Below are 18452 nucleotides of genomic sequence, written 5' to 3'. Positions count from 1 at the left end.
TGATATGCAGATCATTTAAAACTATAACTACAACAGCTATAACTTATTTGAAAGCTTTAATGCAAACAAGAAGTTTTCAAAAAGTTGGGTACAGGGAGAACAAGAATTCTGCCGATGTTACGTAATGGGGAAAAACCCACAGCTGGTGAAGCTTCTCAAAACTAATACGATTATTCAGTAAAATGCTTGGGTGTGGCAAAAAAATCCCAGAGAGGTTGTTTTATGTCTCAAATTAAAGCTGGGAAGAATTTCAGGATTTCATAAACTAAAGGAAAATATCATGAAAGATTCAGACAGTCCAGACTCACATCTGCACACGTGGGACAAGGCTGAAAGCTAATATTGGAAGGTTATTTTGGAGCCCTGCATTAAACACAGGCGTGATTCTGTAGTGGAAATCGATCATTGCTCGGGTTCAGGATCACTTCTGAAAGACAGTCAGTGAACACTGACATGCTAAAAAAGAGAAATGTTTACAAAAGACAGAAATGCTTCTGCCTCCTTTGGGCCTGAGGGCTGTGGAGAAGAAGTAAAGCATATTGGGATTTGGCCAGTAAATTAATTTAAGAAAATGTGAGTGCCACGTCATAGCTTAAAGAGAAGAGGGAACATGCAGCTTGTGTCCCCAAAAACTAGTGTGTGTGATGCTACATAGGTGCGTTAATATGGTATAGAAATTTATGAAGGCACCAGTATTGTTCAACGATTCAAATTTCTGACTAACGTTTGCTGCCATTCTTTTTCCCCCAAATGCAACAGGCCTTACTTATCTTCAAAACTGATAGCAAACTGCATGTATTCCAAATGCATGGCTGTGTGGCAGCAGTGAAAAACACTGAAAACATGCATATTTTTTAATGTCGTTATATAAAATGACAATTAAAATGATTGGTTCATTGATGTGTAAATCATTTAATGTTGCAGCGGTTTACTTAAATTACTTTTGCACTGCTTGATCAATAATAGCTTCATCTATAATAATGCAGTTTATCTGGAAAATGATTCAACTAAATGTTATTTATACACAGTGTTGGGAAGGTTACTTTTAAAATGTATTCCATTACAGATTACAGAATACATGCCCCAAAATGTATTCTGTAACGTATTCCGTTACGTTACTCAATGAGAGTAACGTATTCTGAATACTTTGGATTACTTAATATATTATCATGCTGTTTACAACTACATGAATGTACTATTGCTGTGATTTATTACTGTTACTGAAGGTCCGCGGCTCCGAACCGTAGTAAAAGGACCTCTGGCTAATACAGTGGGTTCTGTGTCGGGCTTGTAGCCAAAAACTAGCTTTACTTTGTTGTCTGGGTCAACTTTGCTAGCGAGAGACAGAGAGAGGCATTGAAAGGCTGCTCCAACGGAACTTATTGTTTTTGGAGGAAAACAGGGACACAGTGTACAGTCGAGTCTTAATAGCTTACTTACAACTGGGCTCGTCAGGCACTCTTCTTGGCTGCAGTGGTTATTATTATATTTACATGCTTCCAACTCCCGTTTTTGCTGGATGACAGCTCATACTTTTCCTTTTTCTCCCTCCCTCGCTCACAGACATAACAGGTATGGCAGTCCATTCTCCCTGCAGCACGGACTACACTGCCTATGATGCTACATTCTTTAGAGCTATACCAGTAGCATTCTGCCTATTAGCTTAGCACAACAACAACAAAAAGGCCTCTCTCACCCAGGAAACAAGCAGAGAGAGAGCGTCACCCTGTAACCATGGCAACCGTAACGATGCCAACTGGAACAACAGAACGTAGCTGTCAAACAAAACCCAAACAGGCCTGACCCGCCACTATATGAAACAGGGAAGTACCGCCGTGTAATCCATTTATTTCAACAAAGTAACTGTATTCTAAATACCACCTTTTTAAACGGTAACTGTAACGGAATACAGTTACTCATATTTTGTATTTTAAATACGTAATGGCGGTACATGTATTCCGTTACTCCCCAACACTATTTATACAGCACCTCAAAGTGCTTTACGCTGCAAGATAAACCAACAGTTACTAACTATACATAATACAACTGATAAACTAGTTTTGCTATTAGCAACGGCTAGTAAATGTTTTGCAAACTCAAAAATAATTAAGAGTCAGTTCTCTTTCGTTATTGTCAGTGTGATTAATTTTCAAGACAAACACAACAAACATGTTCATAGTCTTTTTTTTAATGTGTTACAGTGAATAAACAAATTCTAACACATTAATTTGGATTCATAACCTGATTTCAGAAAATATATCTATCGATTTAACAATCTAGAAAATCTTTGATCTCAGTGCATCTTATTACATGTCATTACATGCCTGTATGATTTCATGGGTACAGTGTCGGAAATTAATTTAAGATTCATCCTTTAGCCACTCTTATACATTTCTTTTTCCATACCAGCATTTACTACCGCCTCTGCTTGGAAATTAAATAAAATTAATAAATAGTTTAATCATTAAAATCTTTTTCCCTCGTGGGAAGCTGTTTTTTTTGTTTTTTTTTTGTTTTTTTTTGTTTGTTTTTTTTTTTTTTGGGGGGGGGGGGGGGGGAGGGTGAGAGATATGAGAGGAATAGAGAAAATACTCATTTGCTGATATATGTGTGCCAAACATGTAGCTACAGCCAGTAGTTTAGCATGAAGGCTGAGAACCGGGAGAAAAGCTACTTTGACTATGTTCACGTATATTATGATCCAAAGTGAGCTTTCCAGGGTTTTTTAAGTGGATGTAGTTACTTTTGAATAGAAAAAGGTCGGTCTTTTTTTTTTTGCTGTTGTTTTTTTTTTTGCTATTCTGTTTTATCGACATCAAATTATGATTAGAAGTTGTTAGAAATAATAATTTGTTGAAATTCTCAAATTCCACAAAGGAAATGTAGATTCAGGCACAAGATTCAGACATGAAGTTGGACACATATTTGTCTGACGTGAACAAACATTAAGAAAAATGTGAAAATGCTACATTAGAAACCAAATCAACTGGTCCGGAAGGCACAGAAGACCCTATTTCAATAAAGATATAATTAAAAAGAATTGTAATGATATTAATAATAAACTTTCCTAACTGAGCTTTTAATGTAAAGCTTCTCAGCAATGGGATTCGTCCAGTTGTCATAATCTTTCCAGTTTTTGAATGTTTAGTCAGGTGTTCAAGCAGATCATAGATGTTCTATCTGCTTTACCTACGGGGGGTAAGATTGCCTTTCAACAACTTGATCTAAAGATAACAGATCTTTCATAGTCAACTATAAAATTTGTCTGAATACAACATATTTACTTACTTAGCCAAAAACACTATGATTATCTTTACCATCTAAATAGTTTAAAAATAAGCATTTATGCTGCAGTGCTAATGGCATAGGTTCATTTAATCAAATTATATTTAAGGTCTTAAAAGCTCAGTGGACAAGGGAAGACTAAATTTTCTGACTTTATTAAGCAGAACTGAATTTAAACTACTCTCATGAAACCACAACTGCCCTGTCACGCTGTCTTAAATGCTTTTTAAATAGAAATCCTACAATGCGCAGAACACTATACTTTGGTTATGCTTTGTTAGATTGCTAAATATTCCAAATTTGAGACCCTGCACTGAATATTTTTCTGTAAATGTGCAATATCAGTTGTTACAGCCTCTCAGTAAGTATGCATTACAGTATTACAGACAGCAACATTTAAGATGATGCAACTGCTGAGGCAGGAATGAGATAAAGCAAGACGCGAGATGCGTATTCTGGTTACACATTAAGGACCACAGTAAGCATCGTGTACGTGTGCATGTTTTCAGTCGTCCCTCAAGTTGACGTCACTGAGTGTGAGAAGAACCTTCAGCTGCCAACACACTCGGTGCAGCTTTCATTTTTAGATCTTGCGCGTGTAAAGCGTTACTGAATGTATGCTTGTTTGCTGGTAGCAAGAACAACATGTTTGCTTTGGATTATCATTACCTCTAGAAGGTGGGGAAGGCAATATTGTACAGTGTCAACCTTACTACAAAATATTAATTTTCTTCATTAAGTCAATAATTCAGTACAGTAAGTAGCAATATGTGCAAAAACATGGAAAGTCTCTGGCTATACTGTTTGTGGCTATGGCTTATTTCATCTGAAGTAAATGCTAGGCTATTCTAGGTAAGAAGACACATCTAGCAGCATTAGCTAACACGCTACATTGAGAAATAGGTTTCTCAAATGTCAATCCACCCTCAGTTTCTTCGGTGCGGTGAAGTCCGTTGATGGCGTCCCGTTAGCATGTCCATTTGTTGATAGCAGGGAGCTGTTCTGTGGATGCTTCCTCTGAGAACCGCTCTTCTTCTTGTAAGTCTTGAGTGAGACAAAAGAGGGAAAAATAAATCACTACATATAATTTTATAGATGAAAATTCACTCTTCCTCTCAGCCTTCCTGGTTATTATAGTATAGCCCCGAACGACATATAGGAGACCAGGGCTCCACTCCTTGAGGTGGTAGTAATGTTTCCATGGTATTTCTCGATTCCTGGCTCCTCTAGTCGCATAATACAGTAACCTTGGGCTGAATACTGAACTCTGAGGAATCCATCAGAGTGTGAATGTTAGCTTGAGAACAGAACCCGTCTGTGAATCGGGCATATTTCATTTTATATAAAAACAAATGTAAGTTTGCTTGAGAAATAGTAACTGCTGGCCACTGCTCTAATGACTCAAAGGTGCAAAGGATACGTTTGCAGCAGACTACAGTCAGCTGTAGATAAAGGTTTGTATTGGTGCTTTCACAAGTTCAGGTATTTTAAGGAGCAAGTTATTGTAGGACTGCGGATGTCATCCACTCCAGTGAATGGCTCTCTAAATTTTAATGGGTTTTGTGCAAAGGCAGAGGGTTGTAGCACAAAGGAACAAGAAGCACATTCGTGAAAAAGAAAGTTTTCATAGGGAAAACTAAGCACACGTTCACTGCTTCCTTATGATTTAAAAAGGGTCCAAGTAGCAGCCACGTATTCCTGATAAAATGCAATCAATTTAAATGATCATCAGAAAGAGTGCATGCTAAATGTTCACAACATTAAAATTAGAAAGACTGAACAAGTATGACTCGTTTGCAAAGGTTTCCAACAGAAAGCCTCTTCTCTCTAAAAGGATGCAATGTTGCATCTGAACAAACCACAAGGCATCTGGAAAAATGTCCTTCGGACAGATGTAACCAAAGTGGAAATGTTCAGCATCAAAACACAGCATAATGAAACAAACTTCTTATATGAACTGTAAAGTTAGATGGACCTGAATTTTAAAGGCCATCTGTGTGACATCTAGGACTTAGTCAAAATCAGCTTAAACAATGATCCCAAGCACCATAACAGACTGGGCGAAAAAGAAAAGAATCAAGATGTTGCAATGGCTAAGTTAAGGTGTTACTAAGTGCAACAGAAACCTGGACTTTGAGAGCTGTGCCTGCAACATTCAATGAACTGAATCAACATTGTAAGACAGAGAGGGCCAAAATTCCTCCATAACAATGTGACACGCTGATAAAGTCGTGCATACAACAATTACTTCCTTTGAATGTTTTACCTTCTTACAAAGGAAAAACTCACCTGGATGTAGAAGTTCATGAAAAGGATAATGAGTGTGAACATGTAACTTATTTGGAAGTACAACCATCCAGTGGGGAAGCTGCATGGCCATATGACTGCTAAAGTTGTCTGGGTCACAGTTAAAAAGAACTGGATCTGTGGAGAAAAAACAAACAAACACATCACACACCACAGAGTGAGAGGGTGACAGACTCCCCCCCCCCCCCCCCCCCCCCCAATGTTCCATACTACTTTATATTTCTGCAACACTACAGGCAAAGGAAATATTGCTCTTTTTATGCCACTACATGCACGTTTTCATACAATACACACAAAGTGCTTATAAAATATACAGTTCAGTGTGTCAATCAGTCTTAAGTTATTTGACCTTGTAACTGAGTCTGTATTTCCTTTAAATGTTCTTTAAAAGAAATAAATTTAAAGGAGAATTACAGCAAACAGATTTAAAACTAGGAAGCACTTTGAGACACTGTTTAAACCCAAAGTAAACTTTTTTTTAACAATACATTTTCATAACTGCTTATTTAAACAGGATTACAAGGGATAGTAGCAATCGAGCTGACATGACTGTTCTGCAAAGAAGAATGGGCAAGGATTTCAGTCGCTAGATGTGCAAAGCTGGTAGAGACATACCCTAAAAGACTGGCAGCTGTAATTGCAGAAAAAGGTGGTTCTACAAAGTATTGACTCAGGGGGCTGAAATATTACGCACACCCCACTTTTCAGTTATTTATTTGTAAAAAATGTTTGGAATCACGTATGATTTTCGTTCCACTTCTCACGTGTACACCACTTTGTATTGGTCTTTCACGCGGAATTCCAATAAAATTGATTCATGTTTGTGGCTGTAATGTGACAAAATGTGGAAAAGTTCAAGGAGGTCGAATACTTTTGCAAGCCACTGTATATGAGTTTAAATACCTAGTTGACCCCACATATTTAAACTCATCCACCTTCACTATCTGTCCTTCTTGCATCTTCACCATTCCACCCGCCTCCTTCCCATTCACATATATGTTTTCTCTTGCATCTCCTGACTTTCATTCATCTTCCACACACACGCTAATCTAGCTACAAATCACAGAGTCATCTGCAGAAACTAAAGTCCATGAAGTTTCCAGTACTTTTGGATTTTAATTATGCATTTAATTGCACTTTAATTTGAAACAAACCATGTTTTTTTACTGAAATGCCGCTATTTTTACTTAAGAATCTGAATATTGTTTCTAGCACTGGAGGAAGAATGTGAACCCACCAGCTGTAACTGCGTGATGTACTTCTTCCACCAAAGGTATGGCCTGATGGCTGGAATGGCTGAGAGGCCATAGTATGAATACATTACAACGTGGATGAAGCTGTTTAGTGAGGCACCGAAGTACGCTGAAGAGGCACAAAAGAAAGAGACAGGACGGTATTAACAAAGAGAGAGCAGGGGATAATAAACTTGTTATTAGTCTGTTGTGTTTGGAGAATTTACTACAGATTTTATGTTAAAATAAAAACACTAGAAACCATTAACAGTAAAGTAATGCAGAAGTAATATGGTTTATGTGAGCAGTAAAAAGCACAAAGTTAGTTACACATTGTAGCAGCGTGTGGGTCAATAAGTGTCACTTTGTATCCTTTAAGAGACTAGAATGAGCTGCTTTCAAGACTAATGGGTTAGAGCACTTGAATTATTTAGCTGAACTGTGATGCCAGACTGTTTCTGTGGTTACTGGAGGATGAAGCTGTGTAAAAACACTCACAATGACCACAGGGTATCCAGTTCATAACAAACCACCAGATATTCAGCATGCTGGCATGATGGTAAAGGTGCAGGAACGTGATCTGGTGATTATTTTTTCGTAGTATGAAGAAGAAGGTGTCCATGAACTCGATGAGCTTGGAGAAGTAGTACCACCAGAGGACATTTATAATCTGGGTGGGGGTGGGGGAGGAGAGAGAGAGAAACCTTCATAGCAAACAAAATATATACACAAAAAAAAAATGTTGGCAAAATTGGAATGGGTTCCCAAAGGCACCCAAAGGTCCGGGAGGAATCTGTTTAACTGTAGGACTGACAAACTGATAAAACTTTTAATTTAATCGCTGCAGAACTGCAGAGCCAAGCACATTTCAGTGAGAGGCTTGTTTTCACTGATGCTGAAGAGAGCCATCATGATGTCGAGAACTGGATTAAATGCACTGTCTCTGCAGCTTATCTGGCTGGATTTATAGCTACCTGCCCACAGAAATCAAAGCAGATCAGTGGATACACATTTTGCCTAAATAGGCTCTCTCTCTCTCGTATTACATAGACTCTCTTACAGTTTCACTATAAAACCCATCAGTGTATCAAAGAAGCAATCAAAAGACAGAGGAACACCCACACAAAAAGAGTGCACAGTGTAAAGGTGACTGACCTTAATATCTGCTTCCTCTGCACTGTGAGTGTTCTGGCAGTAGAAGTTGTAGCCTCCGTGCCACGCAGTGCTAACGAGCTGTAGATAAAAAGATATGAAATGTAAAATAAACAAATTTCTTTTCGTTTGTTATCACAGAACGTGCGGGAAGTAGTTTAATCTAGGAAAGGCTAATTGCAGTACTCTAGGACAACCACACCTTACACCTCCCATGTGCTTCAGTAACCTCATGAAAGTTGCTTAAAAAGGGATACAGAGGATTCAGCAAAGGACACCATGTACTCACCTATAGTCTACATTAACTCCCTTTTGTATGCACTGATTTGTGTGTGTGTGTGTGTCAAAGGTTTCATTGGAATGTTTGCAAAGCTCTGAACACTTTCTGACCGGCTGCTACGTTCCTTAAAATCCAGACTCTCAGACCATCTGCGACATATTAGCTTCAACAATGAACATGCTGCAGCAGCAGCAGCCTGTAAGCTCTGTGGACTACATAAGAGGAGGAAACTTACAGAAACTGGATTATTCAGCCTATTTGTTGTCATTTCTAGTAAATCTTGTTAGAGGCATTGAAAGGGCACATTAAAGAATAATTATTCAAATGCACGTGGATGACTTAGCTGATTGCTGAGTCACCACTTCCATATAGATGCACTTTGTCTGCTGCTGTAAAAGGCTTCACTTACACAGCTTAGAGCCAAGAAACCGCCAGCAGAATGAGGTTTGTATTTTATCTTGTGGGCACAGATATTAGCCTGTCTCTAACTTAATATACAGCTTTGATTGATTGATTTTTTCCAGACTTACAGATGCATTATAGTCAAACAAAACTGATCACAATTACAGTTGCGCTCTGAAAAGTTGACAAAGAACAAAAGTGCCCTGTACTTTGATTCATATCAGGTGGCCTTGATTGATTTTGGACTGCCAAAGGTTCACCCCGTGGCTGCGGCATTACCAAACTGGAGTGCTTAATGAATCAAAGCAGGCAACAGTCCACTGGGGCCTTACGCAATGCAGAGGGACAGACAAGATTGGTCTGCCAGCTGTGATGGGGAGGAGACTAAAGATACTTTAGACTTACACGTCCTCAGAAATGCTATGTCTGGTTCTGACATCCTGGTGTTCACAGTACGCAAAACAGCAGATGCCGTCACTGATAAGAGAACTCTCTGCACTATTGCCACATCCCAGTCCACTGAGCTCAGACTGACTGAGCCTCCCTGCCAGTTAAGAATGCTCTTCCATGTTTGTTTACATTAGTGCGTCTCTCAATTGCAGTCACTTAGTCAGCCCGTTTGTAAAAAAGCAGTTTTCCAGCAAACAATAGTGTCGTGTGCTAAAGGCTGACACAATGAGCCTGTCAGCATCCAGCTGCGTCCCTCTCTCCCCCCCGGGGGCTTTGTCTCTTGGTGCAGCTTTCAGCCACAGATGCAGGCAGCCAATTCCTCGCAAAAGAGTGATGGCGCACTGATATCTGTTAAAAATGAAGCTATAATTAAAACTTGTCATTTTTACACTCTATTTTTGTACTAATCTAGCATGATAACTCATGTTAGAGGCAGATGTGGGAGGTAACAAAGTATAAATACTTTGTTACTATAGGTATCAGTACTTTTTCTGACAGCTTTTTACTTTTACTTGCTACATTTTAAAATCTGTACTTTCTACTCCTTACATTTTCAAAATTTTTCGAGGGGAATTATTATTTCTCACTGTGTCTTCAAACATGAAACTGATTTAAGCCTGAAGAGTAACAAATGGAATCACCGGAGGATGTCGCATAAAAAGAGATGAAAGAGGAAAACCGTGTGCCAAATTAGGCGGGTGTTTTTTGGTTTTTGGCACACCGGAACAACTGCAGGTGTCTATAAGTTGCGGTACTTCAGCATCTTCAGCGAGCATCTTGATGAATTCATTTGTGTACATCCACAAAGAGCAGTGGGTCAGCTGATCACAGCCTGTACACTAAGAAGATCTACTGGAGCTCTAAACTGTAATAATTGTGAGTTATGATTCTTTTCCCCATGCTGAGCCATTACCGCTGATTTTAGGATTCCCCCACCTGCTAAATTAGTCTTTAACCTCTTCCCTACTCATTTTCCTGTTTAGAGGCAAAGTCACCCTCTACAGAAAATAGAGCTATTTTTTAATTTTCTGTCTTTTTCTCTGTTCATGTCCTACTTACCTGATTCACGCCCAGTACCTTTGTAAGAATTAAAATGTAAACTGAAATAAAATCAGTATTCCTATCTACTAATATTATTTTATCATTACATTAATATAGGACAAGGTTCGGTTAGCATTGCATTTAAAAAAGTGGTAGAAATGTTCTTCAAGGAGGTACTTTTACTTTCTTTCTTTAAGTAGGTGAGATGAATGCTGTTGTGATTTGGCACTATATAAATGAAACTGAATTGAATTTTCAACACATTAACTTAAACAACCGTCTTACTGCCTTGTATAACCTGCCTCTTGATAGTTGCCACAGTAACAACACAATCAATGGCCAGTTGGTGTATATCTAGTTCTGGGTCATTTTAGTTTCCTCCTCTTTATTTTATAATCTATTTGCAGTGCGACTCTGCTGTGTTTGCTTTGGCCCAGTTTAGCTCATCTCTCAGCGCTGAGCAGTTCGTTTACCTCATAGAACATATAAAAGGACAAGAGCGTGAGGCCCAGATTGTAGAACACCATGACGGCTCTGCAGGAGTACGGCTGCCTGTGTTTCATGTACTTGGGCCCCATCCAAACGATCAGAAGGTACATGACTGTGAGTGCAAAGGTTGGTGGGTAGTTGTCGAGCAGCAGCATTCCCCGAACCCGCTGATCTGAAATATGGAGATAAAGAGGTGAGGTGAGGAGGATGGACAATAAGGTGGCCTGACTACCAGCAGCAAATGAATGAACGGAGCTGAAAAAAAAAATCACCAGCAAAAATAATGTTGCTCAACACCTAGAAAGTTAGCAGGCGGAAAAGCACAACAGGATCCACAGAGCAGTGTCGAACATGTAACGTACGACTTGGGTCAAAGGTTTTAAGTAATGTTTACCTTATATAACATTTTCTCACAGAGGACTGGTAGAGTTATGAATGATTTGCATCATCTTACCTCTTGGACCCATCCATGAGTCGATATACGCATTCAGTTTATGATTGAAGGTCTCCATTTTTCACCTAGAAAAAGAACAGAGTGTTTTTAGACGTTATTACAAAATAATTATTCAAAATTTAAAAGCTTAAAAAAAAGAATAATAAATGTAAAAGAGTATGTGCTACAGTAAGGTAATCGAACTACTCTGTATCTACAGGGTGGGCCATTTATATGGATACACCGTAATAAAATGGGAATGGTTGGTAATATTAAAGTCCTGTTTGTGGCACATTAGTATATGTGAGGGGGCAAACTCCTCAAGATGGGTGGTGACCATGGTGGCCATTTAGAAGTCGGTCATCTTGGATACAACTTTTGTTTTTTCAATAGAAAGAGGGCCATGTGACACATCAAACTTATTGGTAATGTCACAAGAAAAACAATGGTGTGCTTGGTTTCAACGTAACTTTATTCTTTCATGAGTTATTTACAAGTTTTTCTTTGTTCACAGCCATTGACATGTCGAAGAGGTTAACACGTGAGGAGCAGATCGAAATTGTGTTGATATCTGGTGAACGCAGAAACCGGGTCATTGCAGCAGATTTCAATGCAAGACACCCTACGAGACCACCCATCTCCCATGCTACAGTTAGCAAACTGCTTGCTAAGTTTCGTGAAACTGGTTCAGTGTTGGATTTGCCAAAATGTGGACGCAAGAAAACTGCCACTAATGAAGAAACATCAGTGGCTGTCCTAGCTTCATTCAGCAAGAGCCCACAGCGTAGCACTCACCGCATGCCGCTGGAGAGCTACTGCAGCATCTCAACGAGGATGACCCAGATCGGCGCACAGAATTTGCAGAATGGGCAGAACAAATATTGGAACAGGACCCTCGGTTCACCCAGAAGATTTTGTTCAGTGATGAAGCAAACTTTTATGTGAGTGGTGAAGTTAACAAACAAAACCACTGCTATTGGTCTGACACTAACCCACATTGGATGGATCCCTCCAAGACTGTTGGAACAACAAAAGTGATGGTTTGGTGTGGTATATGGGGTACAACGATAGTGGGTCCATTCTTCATCAATGGAAACCTCAAGGCAACTGGATATTTGAAATTGCTACATGATGATGTATTTCCCTCTTTGTGCACTGAAGCTGGCACGTTCCCTGAGTTTTTCCAGCAAGATCACCACATTATGGGTGCCAGGTCCGAGCATTCCTAGATGAACAGTTTCCTGGAAAGTGGATTGGTCATCGTGGGCAAGTTGAATGGCCCCCAAGGTCTCCCGATCTGACCCCCTTAGACTTTTATCTTTGGGGTCATCTGAAGGCAATTGTCTATGGTGTGAAGATACGAGATGTGCAGCACCTGAAACTACAGATACTGGATGCCTGTGCTGGCATTTCTCCTGCGGTGTTGCTATCAGTGTGTGAAGAGTGGGAGAAGAGGGTTGCATTGACAATCCAACACAATGGGCAGCACATTGAACACATTTTATAAGTGGTCAGAAAATTGTAAATAACTCATGAAAGAATAAAGTTACGTTGACACCAAGCACACCATTGTTTTTCTTGTGACATTACCAATAAGTTTGATGTGTCACATGGCCCTCTTCCTATTGAAAAAACAAAAGTTGTATCCAAGATGGCCGACTTCTAAATGGCCACCATGGTCACCATCCATCTTGAGGAGTTTGCCCCCTCACATATACTAATGTGCCACAAACAGGACTTTAATATCACCAACCATTCCAATTTTATTACGGTGTATCCATATAAATGGCCCACCCTGTACAATTAAGACTTTTAACAGCATGAGCACCACGGCGACTGTGGTTAGCACCATTTCCTCACAGCAAGAAGCTTCTGGGTTCAGACCTTGGTGGGGCACTACTGTGTGGAGTTTGCAGGTTCACTGGGAGCTCTGGTTTCTTGCAGGATTAAAAGATAAGTTATGTTAATGCTGCCTATGTATGCCCAGGGTAAACTTGAGTTCTGTGCATTCAGGAGAGGATTACTCATCACTCCACAATTTTATATGCAACATACCAGGGTGAACCCCATTTTCCTTCACAACTTCATTAATCCTTCATGGCATATATTCATCAAGGTGCTGGAAACACTCCTGGGAGATCCTTGTCCATATTGACATGATGACACCACGCAGTTACTGCAGATTTGTCAGCTGCAGATCCGAGTGTAGCCCTGTTGGATTGTGATCTGGAGATTGTGGAGGACCTTTGAGCACACTAAACTCATTGTCATGTTCAAGAAACAGGTTTAAGATGATTTGAGCTTTGTGACATGCCGCATTATTCCCCCAGAAGCAACCATCAGTAGGTACACTGCTGCCACAAAGGGACCCGGACATAGTCAGCAACAATACTCAGGTAGGCTGTGGTGTTTAACCAATGCTCAGTTGTTATCAAAGGGCTCAACATGTGCCAACACCAGCAGCCTGAACCATTGATACTAGGAAGGTTGGATCCACGCTTTCATGTTACCTGGACCAAATTCAGACCCTCAACATTCAAATGTTACCAATGTTTCCAGTCTTCTATTGACCAAACTTGGTGGGCCTGTGCAAGTGGTAGCATCAGTTTCCCGTTGTTAGCTGGCAGGAGTGGAACCCAGTGTGGTCTTCTGCTGCCGTAGCCCATCTTCTTTAAGATTCAATGTGTTATGTGTTCAGAGATGCTCTTCTGCATACCATGGCTGTAACGACTGGTTGTTTGTATAGTTACTATTGTCTTCTCATCAGCTTGAAGCACTCCGGCCATTCTCCTCTGACTTTTGGCATCAATGAGGCTTTTTCAGCCAAAGAACTGCTGCTCTTCAGGATATCTTACCAGTCTGTGTAAACCCTGATGATGGTCATGTGAGAAAATCCAGGTAGATGAGCAGTTTCTGAAATTTCTAACCGATTGTGTTGCTTAATCAGTCATTTCAAATGTGAGTTGAGAGACTGAGCTAACATCACTGAATGTCTCTGTGTCTCTCTCCCTCTCTCTCTCTCACACACACACACACACAAAATACTAGGTTATAACCTAAATTTACGGTACCTAAATAAGTCTAATGAAGAACATGACGCCCAAAACCACCTCTCCCAATATGGTTGTCATTTGGAATTAGTAACAACAGTCACTTATGAGAGCAAGTACAATTTCAGGGAGTAAAACAAAACGAGCACAATGAAAAGATGTTAAGTCTATAGAGTGCGGTGGAAACCAACCATAGGTTTATCACTACAAGTAGACATACAGATGAATGCAGTGGTAATCAATCCTTGTGAAAGATGTCTTTATTAGGGATCAAAATCACAGCCTTTTAAAAAATATGATCAACTCTAAGCAGAGTTTAAACACCATGACATAACTCCAAGAAATCAATTCTGATATATGCCTATCAGCAGTTGAAAGCATCTGTGCCTGCCTGCCTTTTTAAGTCTCCATACTTCAGTCCATAGATTCTCTCCACCAAACACATCCCATAAACCTAGCAGTGATCCTTCACATCCGTTTCCATCAACACATCAAATATATCCAGTTCTCACTCTGGGATGCAGATGAAGTGCAGAGGCCAGGGGGCAGGTGTACTCAGAGGATAACCACGACTCTATCCCATTACTACCGATGTGTATTGATCCTCTGGCTCTCAGATTGTTGAAGATGATGAACGTGTCAGAATATGCAGATTCATTAGCCCTTTGTGTGTCCAGGCAGCGCTGCTATATATATATATATATATATATATATATATATATATATATATATATATATATATATATATACTTCCTAAACCTTGTGGATGTTCTGCTGCCAAAGCTGTCATATTGTGGTGGTGGTTGTGGCCCTGTGTCTGCTGATAGTTCAGCCCTTTGTGACCGTTTCAAACCCACAGTTTGTAATATCCCCCTCCTGATTTAAACAGCTGCCGTAGAAGCTGTCAAGAAAAGCGTGAAAGCAAATTATTACTCTGTCAGTAGATATACGACTATATAACTGTCATAGAGCATAATGTTAGGTTTTACTGCTATACTTCAGAAAGTCAGATCGGCCCAGTGATATGAAGCAGAAGGCCATGTACAGGCCAGTATGAACGTGCACCGTGCGGGATGTGCACCACTGGATATTTTTTCCATATAAGTCTAATAAGTTACTACTGCCAGGTTCTGTTCACAAGCCTGTCTCCTACTATGATTTACAGCAGCAGGAAGCACATTCATCACGACACGCAGGCCTGGATAAACGCATCATGTTTTTAACAATACAGGACATTTTCAAAAACCAGTGCTTCTACAGAATAACAGTACTGCTCCCACATACAATACTTAACAATACTCTCACTTCAGAAGTGCATGAATCCCTGCGTTAAGATTTTCTTACTCCCAATCTGATAAGTCTCATGATCACATGCTTTATTCATTATCACCCCAGAGGTGTTTACACATTCCTGCAGGCCTTCATATTGTTTGCAAAAGCCTGCTGTATCACTTCAGCCTTTGCAAACAGAAATAGTACAACTGCCTTCTTTATATCCTCTGACATGTTTCCCCAGCTATTGAGTCAATGCAGCAGTCTGTGATCTAACCGACTGCTGCACTGCTGGACTGTCGCTACACCTGCCCCCTCTCAGCATGAGAGCATGAAGACAAATTACATTCTCCTGCAAGCTGAGAGATACTGTAGCTCTTCTACCACATATGAAAACACTTTTTTGACTCTTACATTGACAGTAAATCGCACCGTTTTTCAGAATAACCTTGGCCACTAAAGACAGAAATGTGAGCAGATCTATCAAATTTAACCAAAGCATCTCAATTCAATCTGCACACGCCTCTTAGACACAGTCATATGATACTGAAATGCAACTAACAGAACTGAGAGGACACACTAATGACTTTGTTTACATGCATTCAGAAAGTCTTTTAATCTATGTAAAGAAATTCTTATTTAAACTGACTAAAGCCCATAAATACAGAGTATATATAATTAAAAGTTAAACACATATTTGAATCACTGCTCAGGGAACACATAGCATGTAATCATTTATCTGTCGGCACTGAATATGGCTTATTCTGATTGACCCCAGTTTGGTAATATCCTCGCTGATTATCTGAGATGCATTAGGCTGCACCAAAACATGATAATCTGCAGGGCCTTAATCAGAGCAGGCTGAGCCTCAACAGGGGAGCAGGTTAGCAGCCAGTCAGCGAGTCTTTGCTGGGTACAAGCTGCATGCAGCCCTGCAAAATATGTCTAAACAGTCAGAGCTGAAGCTTCTATTTAGTGTTATTTTATTTATATAGCACCAAATCACAACAACAGTTGCCTCAGGGTGCTTTATATTGTAAGATAAAGATCCTACAATAATGCACATATGACCCCCTATGAGCAAGGGCTTTGGTGACAGTAGGAAGGAAAATCTCCCTTTTTAACAGGAAGAAAACCTCCAGCAGAATCAGGGTCAGAAAGGGACGGCCATCTACTGCAACTGGTTCTTCTTGAAGAGAGGAAGACTCTCTAATAGTATTCATCACTGCAGTATGTGCCACTTTAAAGGCTCTCTGTTTCTTTCAGGCCACTCTGGGAATAGTTTGTAATGATTTCTCCACTACTGTGGCGATTTTCACTTTATTCACCAGGTGTTTGTCAAAAATCAGAGAGTCCTCTTATTAGAGTTCTCCTCAAACATCACCACACGAAGATAAGACTATCAAACCAATCCAGGCACATCTGTTTTGCAAACCTGCACAAGAATAAACACAACCTTAGCTTTTTAAACTCATTTCAATGTTTTTACATTCATTACTGGTACTTTCTTGGACACTTTTATCTTCTCAATTTTTTTATGACTGCTGTGTGAAGGTTGTCTGGCAAAATAAGATTTTCATTGTACAGTATAAACCTGCCTGTGCTGATATGCATGTGCATATGACACTTACAAAACTTTATGGACATTTCCCACCTCTGGTAACACATGTAACTAATTCTCAACAAAAATAAAACTACAACTAAAAACCAGCATCATGCTTTCACTCTAAACAACTGTCATTTCTTATTAATTACATGGAAATAGTCGATATAAGGCTAGCTTATTCTCTCTAGTGCCCTGCTTTAAATGCTAATGTACTCATTAACTGCATGGGTGACCACCGAGCATAAAGTGGCTCTACAAATGATGATGATGATGATGATGATGATGATGAAACCCCATTCAGTTCCCGAGACACATAAAAATGCACACTTTCACTCCTGGGTTTGTCACATTATCTACAGCCATCACTTACAAACATGTATTAAGCGCACAAAAACACGTTGCAGTACTCGGTGGCTACTTCCAAAGAGTTTTAACGTGATGATCGCGACAGGTTCACGGGACTGCTACACAAAACCGCTTCCCCCCCAACACACACACACAGTATTATGGTATAATAGCAACTATTCTGCATGGAGGGGGTCACAAGTGTAACCCTAAGCTGCACTTTACGCACTATCCTGTTCAGCAGCAGCCCCGTTAACCTAAAGATGTGAGCTGCTGCCGATGACGTTAACCCCATTAATTTCAAAGCGGAAACTTCCAGAGAGAAATTCATTAACATGCCGAGCAGCAAACTTCGCATCCCGTCGATCGCAACCTACAACCCACAGTAACAGCAGAGGTCACCGCTTCGGCAGCATCAGTCAAAACTCGTCGCTTTCACTGCAGACGCCATGAGGGCAGCATTATTAAAAATAATAATAATAATAAAAAAGAAATAAAACGTAGAAGAAGACAGAGAAAGCGCCTACCGTACAGCCACGGAGCTGGGCGCCTTATTTAGACGGAGGAAGAAGCCCTGAGAGTGGATCGGGAGAGAGTGGATGCAGCTGTGAGCAGCGGACTGCCTACCTTTGGAGGCGGAGTGAGAAAAAAGGAGAAAAAAAGCCCGCCTGTGTAACCTTGGCTTGGCCGGGTCTGGGCACAATGTGCAGCCTTGTCGCTCACAGTGGAAAATAGTGGGAGGAACACGCAGATTGGCCCATTGCCCCGCAGGAGGGCTACAGCCACGAGGTGACCCGATGCGTTGCAACTGCACACGCGGGAAAAGGGAAAGAAGATGACATGCAGGTTTTCTGTACCTTCCTGTACCTTTATTACAAAGTCACATTCATTAGAAGGGAGAAGTGGGTCGTTGCAGATTTTATTTCTCATCAGTGGGAAACATATTTGAAGTAGAAATGAAGCAGAAATAATTGAAGCCACACGTGACGTTTATGGTTTAAAGACACGAGTTATGTCACTGAGGTTTTTACTGCTGGTCAAAGGGGAGCTCGTTCGTGCATCGTGATTTTTTTAAGCTTTGCACTATGCCAAGGAGTCAGGCTTCTGA

The 18452-nt window shown here is 40.2% G+C and overlaps 1 protein-coding gene across 1 annotated transcript; it reads right to left on the bottom strand.

The window, feature by feature from the left end:
* Positions 1–2550: 2550 nt before the first annotated feature.
* On the bottom strand, positions 2551–18019 carry elovl5 (ELOVL fatty acid elongase 5). The gene is made up of 8 exons (XM_085183371.1): positions 17872–18019; positions 11093–11157; positions 10623–10810; positions 7980–8057; positions 7323–7494; positions 6830–6954; positions 5575–5709; positions 2551–4329 (listed from the first exon to the last, which is right to left on the bottom strand). Exons 2-8 carry the CDS (start codon positions 11148–11150, stop codon positions 4201–4203), a joined length of 885 nt encoding a protein of 294 aa, XP_085039497.1. The 5' UTR covers positions 11151–11157; positions 17872–18019; the 3' UTR covers positions 2551–4200.
* Between the last annotated feature and the right edge of the window lie 433 nt (positions 18020–18452).

Source organism: Neolamprologus multifasciatus, chromosome 13 (assembly GCF_963576455.1).
Source record: "Neolamprologus multifasciatus chromosome 13, fNeoMul1.2, whole genome shotgun sequence".
Taxonomy (NCBI): domain Eukaryota; kingdom Metazoa; phylum Chordata; class Actinopteri; order Cichliformes; family Cichlidae; genus Neolamprologus; species Neolamprologus multifasciatus.
Note: the sequence above shows the minus strand (reverse complement) of the source record. Positions and strands in the feature narration are given on the sequence as shown.